The sequence below is a fragment of the Tribolium madens genome, unplaced genomic scaffold (assembly GCF_015345945.1).
Source record: "Tribolium madens isolate multiple individuals breed KSU strain unplaced genomic scaffold, Tmad_KSU_1.1 Scaffold_97;HRSCAF=244;Tcas5.2_LG3a, whole genome shotgun sequence".
Taxonomy (NCBI): Eukaryota; Metazoa; Arthropoda; class Insecta; order Coleoptera; family Tenebrionidae; genus Tribolium; species Tribolium madens.
The window spans coordinates 5,305,541-5,320,932 of NW_025401069.1; the positions used below are offsets into that span (position 1 = coordinate 5,305,541).

General features: G+C 30.9%; 2 protein-coding genes across 2 annotated transcripts in view; one reads left to right on the top strand and one right to left on the bottom strand.

Annotated features, from left to right (window-relative positions):
• Positions 1–39: 39 nt before the first annotated feature.
• LOC123014642 (glycosyltransferase 25 family member) lies at positions 40–14,185 on the top strand. Its single transcript, XM_044413851.1, has 7 exons — positions 40–330; positions 438–666; positions 778–1,430; positions 11,635–11,703; positions 11,849–11,906; positions 11,959–12,083; positions 13,586–14,185. Exons 1-7 carry the CDS (start codon positions 155–157, stop codon positions 13,953–13,955), a joined length of 1,680 nt encoding a protein of 559 aa, XP_044269786.1. The 5' UTR covers positions 40–154; the 3' UTR covers positions 13,956–14,185.
• Positions 5,650–15,392, bottom strand: part of LOC123014643 (adrenocorticotropic hormone receptor-like) — a 29,896-nt gene continuing 20,153 nt past the window's right edge. Inside the window, 2 exon segments of the mRNA XM_044413853.1 lie at positions 5,650–6,238; positions 10,366–11,397. Of these exon segments, the coding sequence (XP_044269788.1) occupies positions 6,029–6,238; positions 10,366–11,397 (1,242 nt within the window). The 3' untranslated portion in view covers positions 5,650–6,028.

The window sequence follows — 15,392 nt, forward strand, 5'->3', positions numbered from 1 at the left end:
TATGTAGTTTGAATTTCGCGCCAGTTTTCCAGAGCAAATTGTCACTGCCCATCCGGATATCAGCTGTGTTTCGGTAAAATTTGAAAAGTGTGGTTTGAAATTTATTTACTGAGTAAAACACTACGTTTCAATGATTTTACGTTAAAGTTTAAAAATGTTTTTGCGCTTCGTAGTGCTTTTTCTTGTTTTGTGTTTGCAAAACGTGGCCTCAGAGTGGAAAAAACCCACAGTTTTCATTGCTATTTTGGCCCGAAATAAAGCTCACACATTACCTTATTTCTTAACAACTTTGGAAAATCTCGATTATCCCAAAAATCGAATTTCTTTGTGGTAAGTGTTGACAGTTTTGTGTTTACATTACACCGGTTCAGGTATTCTCCGGTTGTGTGATTGGTTGCTATGGAAAAGTGCGCGAAATTTGAAAGGAAATTTTTCAGGATAAGGAGCGACCACAATAGTGATAAGACGATTGAAATTTTGCGGAAATGGATCAATGCGGTCAAGGATGAATATCATTTGATTAGTACCGATTTTGTTGAAGGGGATGAAGCTTATCCTAACGAAAATGGTCCTGCTCATTGGACCCAGGAACGATTTAATCACGTCATAGATTTGAGAGAGTCATCTTTGAATTTTGCTAGAAAAATCTGGGCAGATTATTATTGGGTAAATGTTTATTTATTTTATGTTAATTTGTTCCGTTTTGGGGCATGGTGGCATAGAGGCCAAGCCTATATGTTTTTTGATTTATTTATAGTCTCGAAATTTTATTTGTAGACAATCGATTGCGACGTTTTTTTAACAAATCCAAAAACACTAGACATACTTATAGCAAAGAACTACACTGTAGTAGCCCCCATGCTGAAATCCGACGGATTATATTCAAATTTCTGGTACGGAATGACTGATGATTACTATTACCAAAGAACAGAAGACTACAAACCTGTAGTAAACCGCGAAAACGTCGGTTGTTTTAATGTACCAATGGTCCACTCTTGCGTCCTCGTCGATTTGAGGAGACAAATCTCAGATTTTCTAACTTATAATCCAACGAAAGTGCCAAATTTTGATGGTCCCATTGATGATATCATCACGTTTGCTATCGGAGCAAACAGGAGCGGAATCTCATTAAATTTATGCAACGATAAACAGTTTGGGTTTGTTATGGTGCCTTTGGAACAAGAAGATAACTTAGCAGTTGATTTCGAACAGTTGACGAATATTAAATTGGAGATTCTGACTGAGGAGAAACCTCTAAACGTTAGCAAATTGTTAGAGTTTTATACGTGGCTTCCCGAAAAAGATACTCTCGGGTTTGATAAAATTTTTATGATCAATTTGCTGCGCCGACCGGAAAGAAGGGAAAGAATGAGGTTTTGCTTTGACGAACTTGGACTTCAAGTTACAATTGTTGACGCGGTGGATGGAAGGTAGGATTTTTTATCAATTGCTTTCTAGTAATTGTAATTCTTTGTCCGATACAAAATGAATTTAAATTACAAAAATAACCGTTTATTATTTTTATTTCTTTATGCGATTGTAGTACACTGTTTGCTACTTTGGGATAATAATGTGTAATGAGTATACGTAGGTACTGTGAAAAAAATTAAGTAGAAAAAATATTTTTATTTTTAAATATAAGTCGAATGTGGCCGACAGAATGTGTTGATAAATTGTTCCGTCATAAATAGAAGGTTAAATGAAAAAAGTATGTAGAGATTCATCAGTATGGAGAGGGTCCAGTTCAATACAGAGTTAGGACGAAATTGGCGATTAGAGCAAAGCGAGGAAATAGAATTATTACGTCGTCACTGTGGCAAAAACTATTTTCACGTGATTGAAATATTAATATTGAAAGTTATTAATAATCAATTAATAACTGATTTAGGTATATACTAACATGTTACATTGGAGTTTGTTAGTTAAAGTTGCAAGTTTCGAAATAAGTTTATTATGTTATATTGAATAAAATGTGTTTAACAAAACTGATATTTCGCTGGCTTTGTATACTAACTATAAACTAATCTTTGAAAGGTAAAAGAATATTTGACAAGAAGCATTAATTGTTTTATCAATATAATCATTGTCTTTATGAGTGTAACTGAAAATTAAATATTCTTATATTATAGTATGCTTATATTCGATAAATATTTGTTACCTAATGATTGTTTTGCACATGTTAAGAACAATTTCAGTATTGATTGTTTATTAATTACTTACCTAACACCTACACATAAAGAGAATATTAAATAATAGTGATTTTTCACTGGTTACATTGAAATAACTGATTAAAGGTAATTAATTACTCTTGCGCGTGCGTTTACAATTATTTTTGGGAGCACATTATTTTGTTTCTATGCCCAAAATTTTAATGTTAATTTAATTAATTAAATATAGACTAGACAAATTTTGTGTTACATTTTTAGGCAGTTTAGATGATCAGTAATACAAAATATGAACAGGTTAGTTTTAACTTAAATTAAAAGATGTGGACATTTCTAAAAAAAAATATGTTTTTTTTGAACGTAAATTACTAAAGTTATGGATTTTTGTGATTTTTGAATCTTCTTGATACGCACATTTTGATACGTGTTATTCCATCGTCAAAGGTGGTTAAGTAAGTGTGAAGTGAAGCAATAATTTTTTTACATGTGTTCGCTGAAAGGGCTTTCCACTCACTGCTTACGATGAAATTCCTATCGGAAACAACAGCTTAAAGCCAGATCGATCTTAATATACAAAGATAATAGCTCTTCAAAATAGCTTCGTTCTAGAATTTGTTAAATTAAATTTCTTGCCTTAACATATGTCTATTATAATATCTATATTATTTCTGAGAGTCTCTCAACATTTCGTAGTCTTTCTCGTAGTCAATATTTTAATCTCCAATAAATGAGTGCAAACAAAATTTCGTAACTATATCTTGTTTTTGCGCTGTGTAGACGACCCACTCAATATTTATATTTTTTTAAATGGAACTCTTGTTCTTAATTCAAAGCCGACAAAATTTATTTAATAATAAAATAACCAAAGGAAATGGTAATGAAATGTTTGTCATATTTTTGCGCACTTTGTATACAGGGTTATTCATAAATATGAAGCAATATTTGAACCTCAAAAATGAGCTATAAAATGATGTTAATTTAAATATGTAATAACTCGTGTCCTATCTCTACTATAAGAATTTTAAAGCTTGCGAGAACATACCTTTTAAATTAGTAATTACGAAAACCGGATACATCTATTCAATTTCCGGGTCCAGCAATTGCAAGTCATATTTTCTGTGTTTTTTCGTTTTGTTGGCCTCTTAACTTTTTTTTTTTGATCAAAACAATAGAGTAATCAATTTTGAATAAAAAACACGTAACCTTTAATACCTCTAAAATGGACCGTTTTAAAGATATTTTAATTTAAAGTGAGAACTACACAACACTGAAAGCAAAAAGTATGAGTTTTGAATAAGTGATATCTACGGCAACAAATAACCATGGTCACATATTTTGCTGTCAGGCATCTGTCAACTTGAGATTGGACGATTATTAGACGATTAATCGAAAATATTTAATAAAAGAGTTTACCGCAGACTCTAAACATAACTTAGAATAAATCCAAATGGATCTCGTAGCATTTAATTTATAAAAAATTCACAAAAATGTATCGTCAAAGTTAACATATGCCTGGCAGGGATTTATGTGACCATGGTCATTGGTTGCCGTGGATACCACTTATTTAAAATACATATTTTTTATTTTCAGCGTTGTCCAGTCCTCACTTTAAATAAAAATATCTTTAAAACGGTCCATTTTAGTGGTATAAAAGGTTATGCGTTTTTTAATCGAGATTGATTACTCTTTAGATTTAAGCAATAAAAAATTAGTGTTAAGAAGCCAAATAAACGAAAAAACACAGAAAATGTGACCTGCAACTGCTGAAACCGGAAATTGAGTAGATGTATCCAGTTTTCGTAATTATTAGCCTAAAGGGTATGTTCTCGCAAGTAACTATTCCAAATATTATAATATTTGGTCAAATGGTCCTAAAGTTATTACAAAAAAAAAATTCCATACCCACATGTAAAATTATTATCAATAGAGATCGGACACGAGTTATTATTTAAATTAAAATATAAATAATTGTATATAAATAACCCTATATGTGGATGCAGTTTAAGTAACAAGGCAAAGTACACGGATATGATGTAATGAGCTTTACGAGAATGTCAAACCTTTGTAAAAGTTCGTATATTAGTTCGTAAGTAACTACGGTATTGGTGTTTGATGTTTATTGAATATGTGGTTACATAATATTACAATCGACGTTGTTGTGTTATATTGAGATTCTCATTGAAGGCTTATTTCTGTACGTAAGCAGGTGTAAAAGCTTACTATATAAACACTAAATTTTTTATTAATTTTACATTGAGTTAGGCAAAATAGTAAAAAAATGATTAATTATTATTTAAATTAAAAAAAACTACTTATTTAAACATATTTTTTTTTAAATAAACGAGGTTTAGGCTTTTAGGTTTCCGATGAAAATGGTGGATGCGCCGGGATATGTTTTTGTAATAATAAATATTTTTATATGGAATTGAATACGATTAAAGGAAACAAAGGACAACAGTAGATATACATTTTTTTAGTATCAAAATAAGCGAGATTTTTGTCAAAAACATTTTATGTAGAAATATTAAATTATTAAATGTTAAAACTTGTTTTTCGATTTATTTCAACAGTTTGTAAAATCTTTTAAAATAAGACAAATTTGCGTCAAAAGTGATCCAAATTGGATGAAACACGAATTAACCAATGTCAACCTTATTTTTATATAGGAATTTGTGAACATTTTTACCGTGTTTTAACAAAAACTCACCGATTGAGTTAAAATTAATATTTACTATCATTTGAAAATTTATTTTTAGAGTATACTTAGGTACAGGAAGTTTATCCTTTGTTTCTAAATCAAAAATATTACTATTAGATACTATATAGTATCTACTAAGTAGTACTTAGTAGTACCTAAGCAGTAGACCGAAGTAGTACTTAAGTAAAATCGACATAAAGATATACCGTGTTTACAACCTTTTACGGGTTTGATTTTTTAATAAGTTTATGGCCACTCGAACACAAAACTGTAATCAGCACACAAAATTATATGAAAACGGGCCTGTCCCAGCATTGAGGAAATATGTTTTCCTACCTCCCTTTATTTTAGTCTAGCTCGCGCTTAGATCTTCATAAAAATTAGTAAAAGTTAAATACCGGATTAACTTGTAAACACGGTATATCTTTCTGGCAACTATACCTATACTTTAATCTGCGAAAAACTTTTATTCCCTTTTGAGTGAATACGTTCTAGTCATTCTATTTTTAGGATAAGCGAAATAAAGAAGTAGTTGATTGAAAAAGTATTATAACTTAATATTAAAGAAAAGTTATTATGACATATATGTGGCTTTTATTTAGGTACTCCAGAGTTTTGTGTTTTTTTTCTATGGGACAAACTTGGAGGCAATGTTTTGACGCTCGTGTTGGCTATTAAAACGTCCTACTATTAAAGAAAGGTATTTAATTGAACAAATAACAGAAAATACATTTATTTCGAACATTTACATAATTAGATATAAATACAGTAATAATATGTGTTAATCAAGAGACATTTATGTGTGGAATAAACAATGTTACTGTAATCAGTAGTGTCATATAATTACTGCCAAATGTAGGTCGGTTGATGATTTTATACATGGTATTTTAAGCTCAAGCATACATATTTACAGTAATATTTATTAGATTGTTTTGGTTGTCAGTTTTTATGTTGATTATATTTTTCATTTTGCGAAATAATGCTAAATACTTGAAATGTGTAAACCAAAATTGAGCAAAACATTTTTTCTTTGTTCGAGGAGGTAACACGTAGAAAAACTAATACGGTCATTGTGATTCGATCGACAAGCAATTAATCTTCGATCCACATTTTCCAACGTCACATCGTTACCTCAAAATACATTTTTTAATTAAAGTGTATGATTTTACAAAAGTGTATTAACCAAATCGGTTCGTCCGATGCTAACGTGGCTTGTATGTCCACTGTTATTTATTGAGGCCGTCGTTAATCGTGTGCGTAATGAACAATTGTATGCATTTGGAGATCGGCGTGAAGCGAGGGTGTAATTGTTGCTGTCAGGCCTCGATGGACAAAAAACCTTCAATAGTGCCGACTGCATATGCTTGGTTCCTTCCTGAAAAAAATATATTTATAAACATTTAATCAATCGAGTGGACGGAAATGAAGCGACTGGTTTAACCAGTCAACTGTATAACTTTAGTAGCAGAAACTGCACCGAAAGAGATTTGAGTAGTAAACCGGAAATAATCGACGGAAGTTGGTATATTCCTACAAGAAGCAATTTGTTCTAGATTTTTTACATTTTACTGCTAAAAAAATAAAATTAACATTTAGGAGTACGAACGCATTTCAAGCAGTAGGTACAACGTTAACGTTCTCCTCGTGTGGTTTTTTTATGTTGAGTTGATCCTAGTTCACAAGTTGAAAAAGACGTACGTTTTATACGGGTCTTATTTCTAACAACCGTAAAAGAGAAAATTAATGTGTTCGTTGCATCAAATCTGCTTTAGGAGTGTAGTAAATTTAACTGACGAATCGACAAGGCTTTGTTACGCCTGCAGGCGCTGCAACAAATTTTAATTTCGCTTAAAACGTGGGTAATAATTGAATTTACCGGTTCTTCGATAGCAATTAAATTTTTTATATTAAATTAAGAAATCGAATCGATACCAAAGTAGAAAATAGAATTTCAGGAAAATTTGTGTAATAAAATTAATATTTTTTTTATTAAATTGCTTTTAATGTTTTAAAAAGTTGATGTGCAAAAAAGATACTCTTAAACAAAAAATGAATTTTAGCAAAATTATGAAAAATTCTAGGCAATACAAAACCCTTTGATCTTTTTTACATCTACGGAAGCTCAATTCTTACCGATATAAGAATGTCGTTATTGAATTTTTTTTAATGCATATTTTAGAGTGTTTTAAAATAAGTAAGCTGTACAGCGGGTGAATATTTCATTTCTTAATAAAACTACATACTCGTACTGTGTCTCCTGTATTTTTTGATTAGGTTATAATATAATTGAGGAACTGTAAGTAGATTCGTGGTTAATTTTAGGTAGTTTTACTTAGAATAACATGCTTTCTAATAAATCTCTGATTAAGCTAGTCTTTGACTTGAGATTAGGTTGGTAACATTAACTATCAAATTTAAACTAAACATTTTTATAGTCTATAGTCTGGACGGCGGCCTCTAATCATACTCCTAAAATCTAATATCAATTAGTGTTGCCAACTTATAATTTCAAAGTCGCAGGTCACTTTGATTACACATTTAATTTAATGCAGCTAGTGATTTTTTTATTTATCAACTTATATTGTATACTATTTAATATTTATTTGCTAAAACTTAACCTTTATATTTAAATTTTTAATCCATTTCAGTTGCTTTAACTGTTTTACAAAATGTTGACTTGAAAAATTTAAAGTTTTCAACCACTCACAAAAAGTTTTTTCTTTCACTGATTATTTTTCTAATGCAAAGCTATCAAGTATTTGTTTAATCAATTAAGCTAAAGCTGGCTCTGGTATTTTGAACAGAGAGACTGATGTCGTGAATGTCTACCGACATACCCTTGTCAAAACATCTTATTGTGAAGACTAATCTTCAATTAATAACACTATTATGTGCCGTTAATGTCTAAGGTGTATAAGACTTGTCATTTATACTAGGTTACTGGAGACTTTACAAATCAAGTATTGATGCGTTCTGGGAAAACCTGGGAAAATACTTTTCTATAAAACATTAATCGCTAATGTTTCACAAATGTTAACAAAGAAATTGCTTTTTGAGTGGAGTTTCTAACTTTAAAATGATTCCTTTCACATTTTCCTTTTTTTACGAGGAGGTAATGAAATTTTATTCATTAGATTACATTAAATTGAACGCATCCCCTAATTATAATGTTTGGTTTAGGTACATTACAAATCGATTTTAAAAACCTAATTGCATTGTTATTACCACTTTTTAACTCTTTTTTGTATTTTCTATTACTATAGGGTGTTTCACACAACTTTACGAGGCTTGCGCCTAATGTACGCACTTGAATATTCACAAAACACTAGATACAAAAAATACACATTTAATTATTTAATTTTTAGAAACCCATGTCAAACTAATCACTGTTTCATTAATAAACTGCAGATTTGTTTTTCAGAAACTATTAATTTGTTCTATCAAGAGACGACATGAATATGATTCTATTTATCTTTTTTTTTTATCTATCTTAATCACTAACTAACTAAAAACGTTTAATTCTTAAAATGGTGAACAAACTAGAGAAGATTATCCAATTTTTCAAAATTTGTAATCGAGTTTGCACCGGAATATGTATTATTGATTGCATCTTACAGGCGCAGGCTCCGTAAAATTATGTAAAACACCCTGTATAATATTTATAAGGATAAAGTAGTAAATTTTGTATTCATCTCGCCAACGTAGCTTTTTGTCAAATTGGCCTTTTTCCAAGGTGAAGGTGGGTAAAAGCAACTTGTTTAAACTTCACTCTTCACACATCTTATTTATTTTACTGCTTGCTCTCATACATTTTAACAGTGATACAATTGAGTTTTGCAGTTTCGTTCTTCCTTCTAACGGAAAGAAACAACAATGATTAAGTACAAGAAATCGTGTTCTAACTTCTAAATTCGACTAATCCATTTTTTGTGGCACGAATTTGATAAATCGTTAAATAACAATTTCAGTTAGCTCGAGAGTTAGCTGTTAGGAAGGGTGATTTGAATCAGATTTTTAGAATAGTGTGGGATGAGATAGAAAGTCGAGAACGCCTACAGCGTCATTTTTAAATGCATTGACGTTGCAAAATTAACACATAATTATGTGATTCTCTGACTAGACAAGCCACATTACGAATGCAGTGGTGAACATCAAATAATACATTTAATATTCTGTTAACAAAGTTGTTCATTATGTTTTGGTCATAATAGCCTATAATGAACTAAAAACAAATTTATTTTATTATTATTTTACTACAGTAAAACCTCTCAACAACGGACGCCGATGGGGAATCTTAAATTGTCCGTTGTGGAAAGGTGTCCCTTAATGGAAGGTGTGCAAAATTAATAAAAAAATTGAAAAGCTTTTCATTCCAAATTACAAAATAAAATAAGAAAAATACAAAAATTGAGAAATTAAAAGCATTACAAAAAAATTAGAGAACAATATTTTTATTGAAAAAAAATTGTTAATTTTTGTTTGATTAGAGCCAAAAGTTCTTTGATTATGTTTTTGAAGTTCATTGCTTTAACTAACAACTTTTTCTTGGGGTTCTTCTGTATTCTGCAACTCATTAATGTAAGCATTGAACCTTATATAAAAAATTCATTTATAAAACAGTTTCATTTACTGATAAAATTATTTTTTTATTTATATTACTTATTATTGAAGTCAGTAAGTAGGTGGTAATGCAACAAAAACATTTAACTGTACACTACTGGTTGCATTTTTGAAGACTAAATGGCAGCTCCATTTTATTTTATAAATTCCATAGTCGTAACTGTGAGTTTGGCACCAGTGGCGGAGTGTTTTGTTCGTGCCTCCTTTAGAGTAGACTTTAGTATCTGTTTTAGAGTAAACCCCTCTGTCGGTCTGTCCGTTGTAAGAGGTAAATTTATATAACATTTATGGTAAATGGGGAAAATTTCACTATCTGCGTCCGCTAATCAGAGGGTCCGTTGTAGAGAGGATTTTTTACATTACATTCCTATGTATTAGTTACATTCCTACAAAAATGTCCGTTATCAAGAGGTGTCCGTTAAGGGAGGTTTTACTGTATTTTTAGGGCCAATAACTCAAATTTGTGTTGCTTTTTGAAATTTGTTCTAAAACAATACAATTTCAAATTTTGAAAATAGAAAAACTATTTTTGTAAGTGGGAAAACTTCTTGTTAATACCATTTATTTAGATACACATTTTTCGCTAGTAAGCAACACTCAAAAATGGATGAATATTGTTAGTTTTTACTTTTTTCAATGGATAAAGTGAGGCAATTTTTTAAAATTTAAAATTTTATTAAGCATATACAACTGCTACCTATCCCTTTAATATCACTGTCATCAAAGTTGTGTATGCAGTTACAAAAACAATATATTTGAGGCATTGGAAAAAATGTTGTATACTACTCATGATTACAGACTTGGATGGTTACCTTCGTGGCTTTTCTAATGGATAAAAAAGTCTTTAATCACTTGTAGCAAAAACGGTTATTAACTGAATACCTGAATTTCCTTCATTCTGATGCTGTATATGATGGGATTGGCCAACATTTTGAGAACGATGAGCATGTTTTCGAGTAGTCTCATTGACATAACTTCGATGAGATAATTTTCGTTTAAGCTTCTGAGCTGCGCCCCGTGTATATAACAGTCTTCTTTACACATTAGCACAAAAATGAGAAGAGCAGGCATCCATCCTATCACACACGATCCAAGAATGAGCAGTGTTGTGTATATTGCTCTGATGTTGCCCTCCAATTGTTTTTGCTCTTTGTTTGCTTTGTTCGGGCAATGTTTGACGGACCGCCCTGACCATTTGGTGCTCCCGACTCTTGATAAATTTTTCCATATGTTTTGCTGCTTTTTCACGATGATTAAAATATGCGTATAACAAATGGCCATGAGGAATATGGAGACGATAAAATAGGCGGAATAACTCATTCTGAATCTGAACGTGTCAACAAATGTCGTCTGGTTTTCCAAGTATATTTTCGTTTCGTTGCTGAAGATATCACTCCAGTAGGTGCCTTCGGCTTGAGACGTGAATAGGAAAATGACGAAAGCTGTTGGAAACAGCCAGAGTAATATCGTTACTGCTGTAACTTTTCGCCTTGTTACGATCGAGTTGTAATGCAAGGGTTTTAAAATCCCGATGTAGTGGTTCAAGCTGAGGGCCAGTAAATGAGTTACCGTGACGAGAATTCCGCTCAGTTTCATCATTTCCATAATTATTTCCAGCCATCATAGATTTATACCGATAGAAGGGAGGTACGTGTTTATGAATAGAGTCACTGCGAATATTGACGAGCTTAGAGCGTCCGCAGCTGCCAAACTTATGCTCATTTTCAATATTGGAGGCATCGGACGTCTTATCCAATGAACACTTATGAAAACAACCACGTTCACAATCATCGCTATTGCAGCTGTTATCACCAAAATCGCGATGAAAACATTTACGATTACTTGCAGTTCTATTTCGTATTCCGAATTGGTGGAGTTGTGAGAAGCATTTTCGTAAAGTGTGAAGTTATCCATCTGAAACAAGAAAGCGAACTTAGTTTTGTATAATAATGGAACTTGAATAAAAATTTAAATTATGTAAAAAACATTAATCAACTATCAGTTCAATGCGGCAATATTTCTTAATTCATCCATCGGAAAAATAACTTGAATCAAAAACGCTTGCACCATTTACTCGGAAGATGCCAGAAAAGTATCTGTTTTCTGTCACATTTTTTATTGCTATTGAGTTTGATAACCATTTTGTTACAGGGCGTTGAATGCGAGTATTTTGCAGCTGATATCACCCTTGCCCGAGTATGCGGACCCTTATCACAAAAGGTGAGATTTTTAATAAAGTGACAAACTAAAATTGCTTTTCGTAAAGTCTCTTATCATATCATGCTTGAAGAGTGTTTCGCAAATGCGGTGTCAGATTTGCCGTAACTTTGTGTCACAATTATAATAGAATTTGTTCAATTTACAGACCGATGACACTCGGAGAAATTGGATGCTTTTTAAGTCATTATAATATCTGGAAGGATGTGAGTTGTCGGAAATGCCCACGAAAATAATTTTCATTACTTTTTGTTTTAGATTGTTCGGAACGGATATGAGACTACTCTTGTTTTAGAGGATGATATTAGGTTTGAACCCTTTTTCAGAAGTAAAGTGTTAAATGTGATGGCCGACACAAAGCGTGTTTCCGGCTGGGATTTGGTGTAAGTAAAATTGCATTTTATCATGCTTAACGTGGTAATTAATAAAACTAAATTAAATGGTGGCGAAACTGGGCTAATCAATTGTCGGGTGGAAGATGGCATCTGATTCGTGAAATTTCATTTGAATACTTAATTTCAAAAACAGTGGCTTGTTGAAAGATGTCGCGAAAGACGGCTAAGCAACTGTGAAATATTAAATTACCGCGAAAGTAACTTCGTTTTCATTTGTTTTCTTATGGTGTTGATTTAGCACAGCTTGCTTATTTTCAAGGGGAGTTACTGGGTGGAAACTATGTCTTGTCGGCAAAGTGCAGCACAAATCTTAGATTGTACGAATAGAATTTTTTTCTTGTAGACTTTACAAAAATAAACTTGGTTTCTAAGTTGTTATCCAACTTTTTTTTGAGTGAGAAAATCACACTCCTAATAAGTTTTATTTGAGAAAGTTTTGTATTTGCCGAGCCTGAATTTTTTTTTAAACAAGTTTTTAAAACGTCTACAACAGGCTACAATTTTCGTACAATATAAAAACATATATTTGATGTAATTTCAATTTACAATAAAATGTTTGTTCATAATCGGAAATTAACTATTAGTTTGTTACCTGCAAAACTATAACTAGGTTGAAATAAATTACTATAAAAGTATGATTTTACTTTACTTTACTCATTATTGATTTATTGCAATATTACATTAACTTTTTTCTTTATCTCTGTTACGAATATTTTTTGTTTCTTTTAGATTTATCCTTGTCTATTAAACAACTCCCTGACAGCTCATGGAAATAAAAAATGCAAATAAGGAGTTGAAATAATAAATTTTAATGAACAGTTTTCTCAGAGGCTGTATGCAATCATCCAATATTGATAATTAATTTTCTGCTGATTATACAACGTTTTGAAATTTCAACCTTTTAGGTTTTGTTTATCGTAAATGCAATGTTTTTATGGCATTATTTTTTGCATTTTGTTTCCTTCGCAATTATTTTTTTGGTCGATTGGTTTTAATTGTAATGTTTTACTCTCATCTAAATCTACATTTACATGGACCTTCAGGCTACATTTTTACCATAAAACAATTTACATTGAAATTATTATTGTTAAATGCTTGTTTTTAAATATTTTGCCTTTATTGAATATGTACTTTTACAAACGCCTGAAAACAATGAAAATAGTCAGCGAATAAGATTTTTTTGATCAATTTTAAGTTCAAAGGTTAGAAAAATTTGTTTTGTTTGAATTTAATGGTATTTACGCTTGTTTTAACGTTATAGAGAGTTGTGTGATAATTTTGGCCTAAATGGCACGTTAATCTAATTATAGCGCAGTATCAAGTATTATTAAATTACGATAATTTGCAGTTGCATATTCTGTGAAATTGTTCTGTAAACATGACGAAATTAATTTTTTTCAATATCTCGTTACTTCACGTCTAGACAATGAGTTTACAGTATAAAATAAGATATGTTCGGAATTTGTAAAATTAAAAATGTCAATTTTTAGGTATTTTGGGCGTAAAAGGTTGCAGGAAGACGATGAACCGTGGGTGGAAGGGTCAAGTTTGCTAGTCGAGGCAGGTTATTCCTACTGGACTTTAGGATATGTTCTTAGCTTAAATGGAGCTAAAAAACTTTTAAACGCTGATCCTCTCTCTCGACTTGTGCCAGTTGACGAGTATTTACCAATATTATTTGATAAGCATCCACAGATGAGTTGGAAGGGCCATTTCCCCAAGAGAAATTTGGTTGCATTATCGGCTGCTCCGTTACTAGTCTACCCAACGCATTATACGGGAGAACAAGGTTATATTAGTGACACCGAGGACTCTATTATTATTAAGGAAAACGAACCTCCTGCTCGCGACGACCTTTGATGTAGATTTATTTACATGGGAGTTACATGTTTTTCTGAATGTTCCTACTAACGACCTCACATTTTTCATTAGCTGGCGACAGTGCAATTTCTTATTTATGTGCCATTTGTTAATGTCATTATGACACTTTTATTGTTATTATGATAAGCTGCAAGTTGCTTAGAATAAGTGCCTTATAACAATATTTTATGTCAAAGTATTTTATAACACAATAAAAGATAATAATACTATGCGAGTGTTTCAGTCAACTGCGCTAAGTATAGATTTTGTGATATATCGGATGAGTAATAAAGTACGACAAAGCCTTAATAGGAACTTGATTGAATCAATAACCGAATGAAAATTTTGATTTATTTTTCTTAAATGGAGAGCAGACATTTTTTGTAATGAAAATTTGTACTAAAATTTTTGTTTATGTAATAATTTATTTCATTAATGCGATTCGTAAATAAACACAATTAATTTTCATGTAGTAATAAACAACAGCTTTTTGCGGTTTTTGTTTTGTCTGATAGTCTCGCTAATTAGTTTATTTTCCTCCCCACTTGTCTCGAATTTTATAACAGTACTGGTGTTTTTCTTTATCATTAAACTTATTACAGTTAAAAAACAATAGCTGTTTATTTTCATTTGCACACAATTGTTCAGAATGTTAGCACAAACGAATCATTTGCTATAGTTCAAGTAATAAAATCTAACTTTACAAAGCTGTTTTAGCTTAATGGCTTATCAGTGACTGCCATGTTTCATGGTTCCATGAAGCAATTTTGAAGGATAGTTTCTAATCGATTTTAAACGAGTATTTGAACTGATGTAGGTACTATAAAGGTTTTTTAATTCACTATAAAATAAAAATAAATGTTGCTAATTGTTATTTAATAAAAAAAAATACCTAACTAAAATATCATAATAATAAACGAAAGCGGATTCTGTAACAAATACAAAAACCAGCAAATTAAATAAAATTTTATTTCCAATATTTGTGTAAGCGAAAACTTTGAGAAGATACAGATAATAATGCAAGTTGTCTTATTTATTGTAATGTTCTATTTTTATGTTTTTGGGTAAATATTTTTAGGTTAACGATTATTTTTATTTGCTTCTATTTACATGCTGTGAATTTTTAATTTAGCACTTGTTTTCTTCTTTTTATTTAAATGAAAAACTTTTTATGTAAAGTATTTTAAAATTTATTGCAAATGTTTTTTTATTAGCGGTTACAACATTAACAGAGTAGAGAATTATCTTAAATTTTACGCTAAAAATTGAATGATAGGTAGGTATTTCATGCTAAGTGTGTCTGACAATTAATAATAATACACAAATCGTTTAGACTGGAAATGCATCATTATCTCATTTCACAGTTCAAGAATTTTAATTGCGGTCTTTTTATGTATGTAGGTATTTCTTGAGGATTCGTAAAACGTGCATTTTAAT

Bases quoted from the DNA above. Each gene is read 5' to 3' on its own strand.
- LOC123014642 (XM_044413851.1), top strand. From the start codon at position 155: ATGTTTTTGCGCTTCGTAGTGCTTTTTCTTGTTTTGTGTTTGCAAAAC. The intron at 1,431-11,634 runs GTAGGATTTTTT...ATTTTGTTACAG, and splicing joins GTTGACGCGGTGGATGGAAG to GGCGTTGAATGCGAGTATTT. The intron at 12,084-13,585 runs GTAAGTAAAATT...GTCAATTTTTAG, and splicing joins GTTTCCGGCTGGGATTTGGT to GTATTTTGGGCGTAAAAGGT.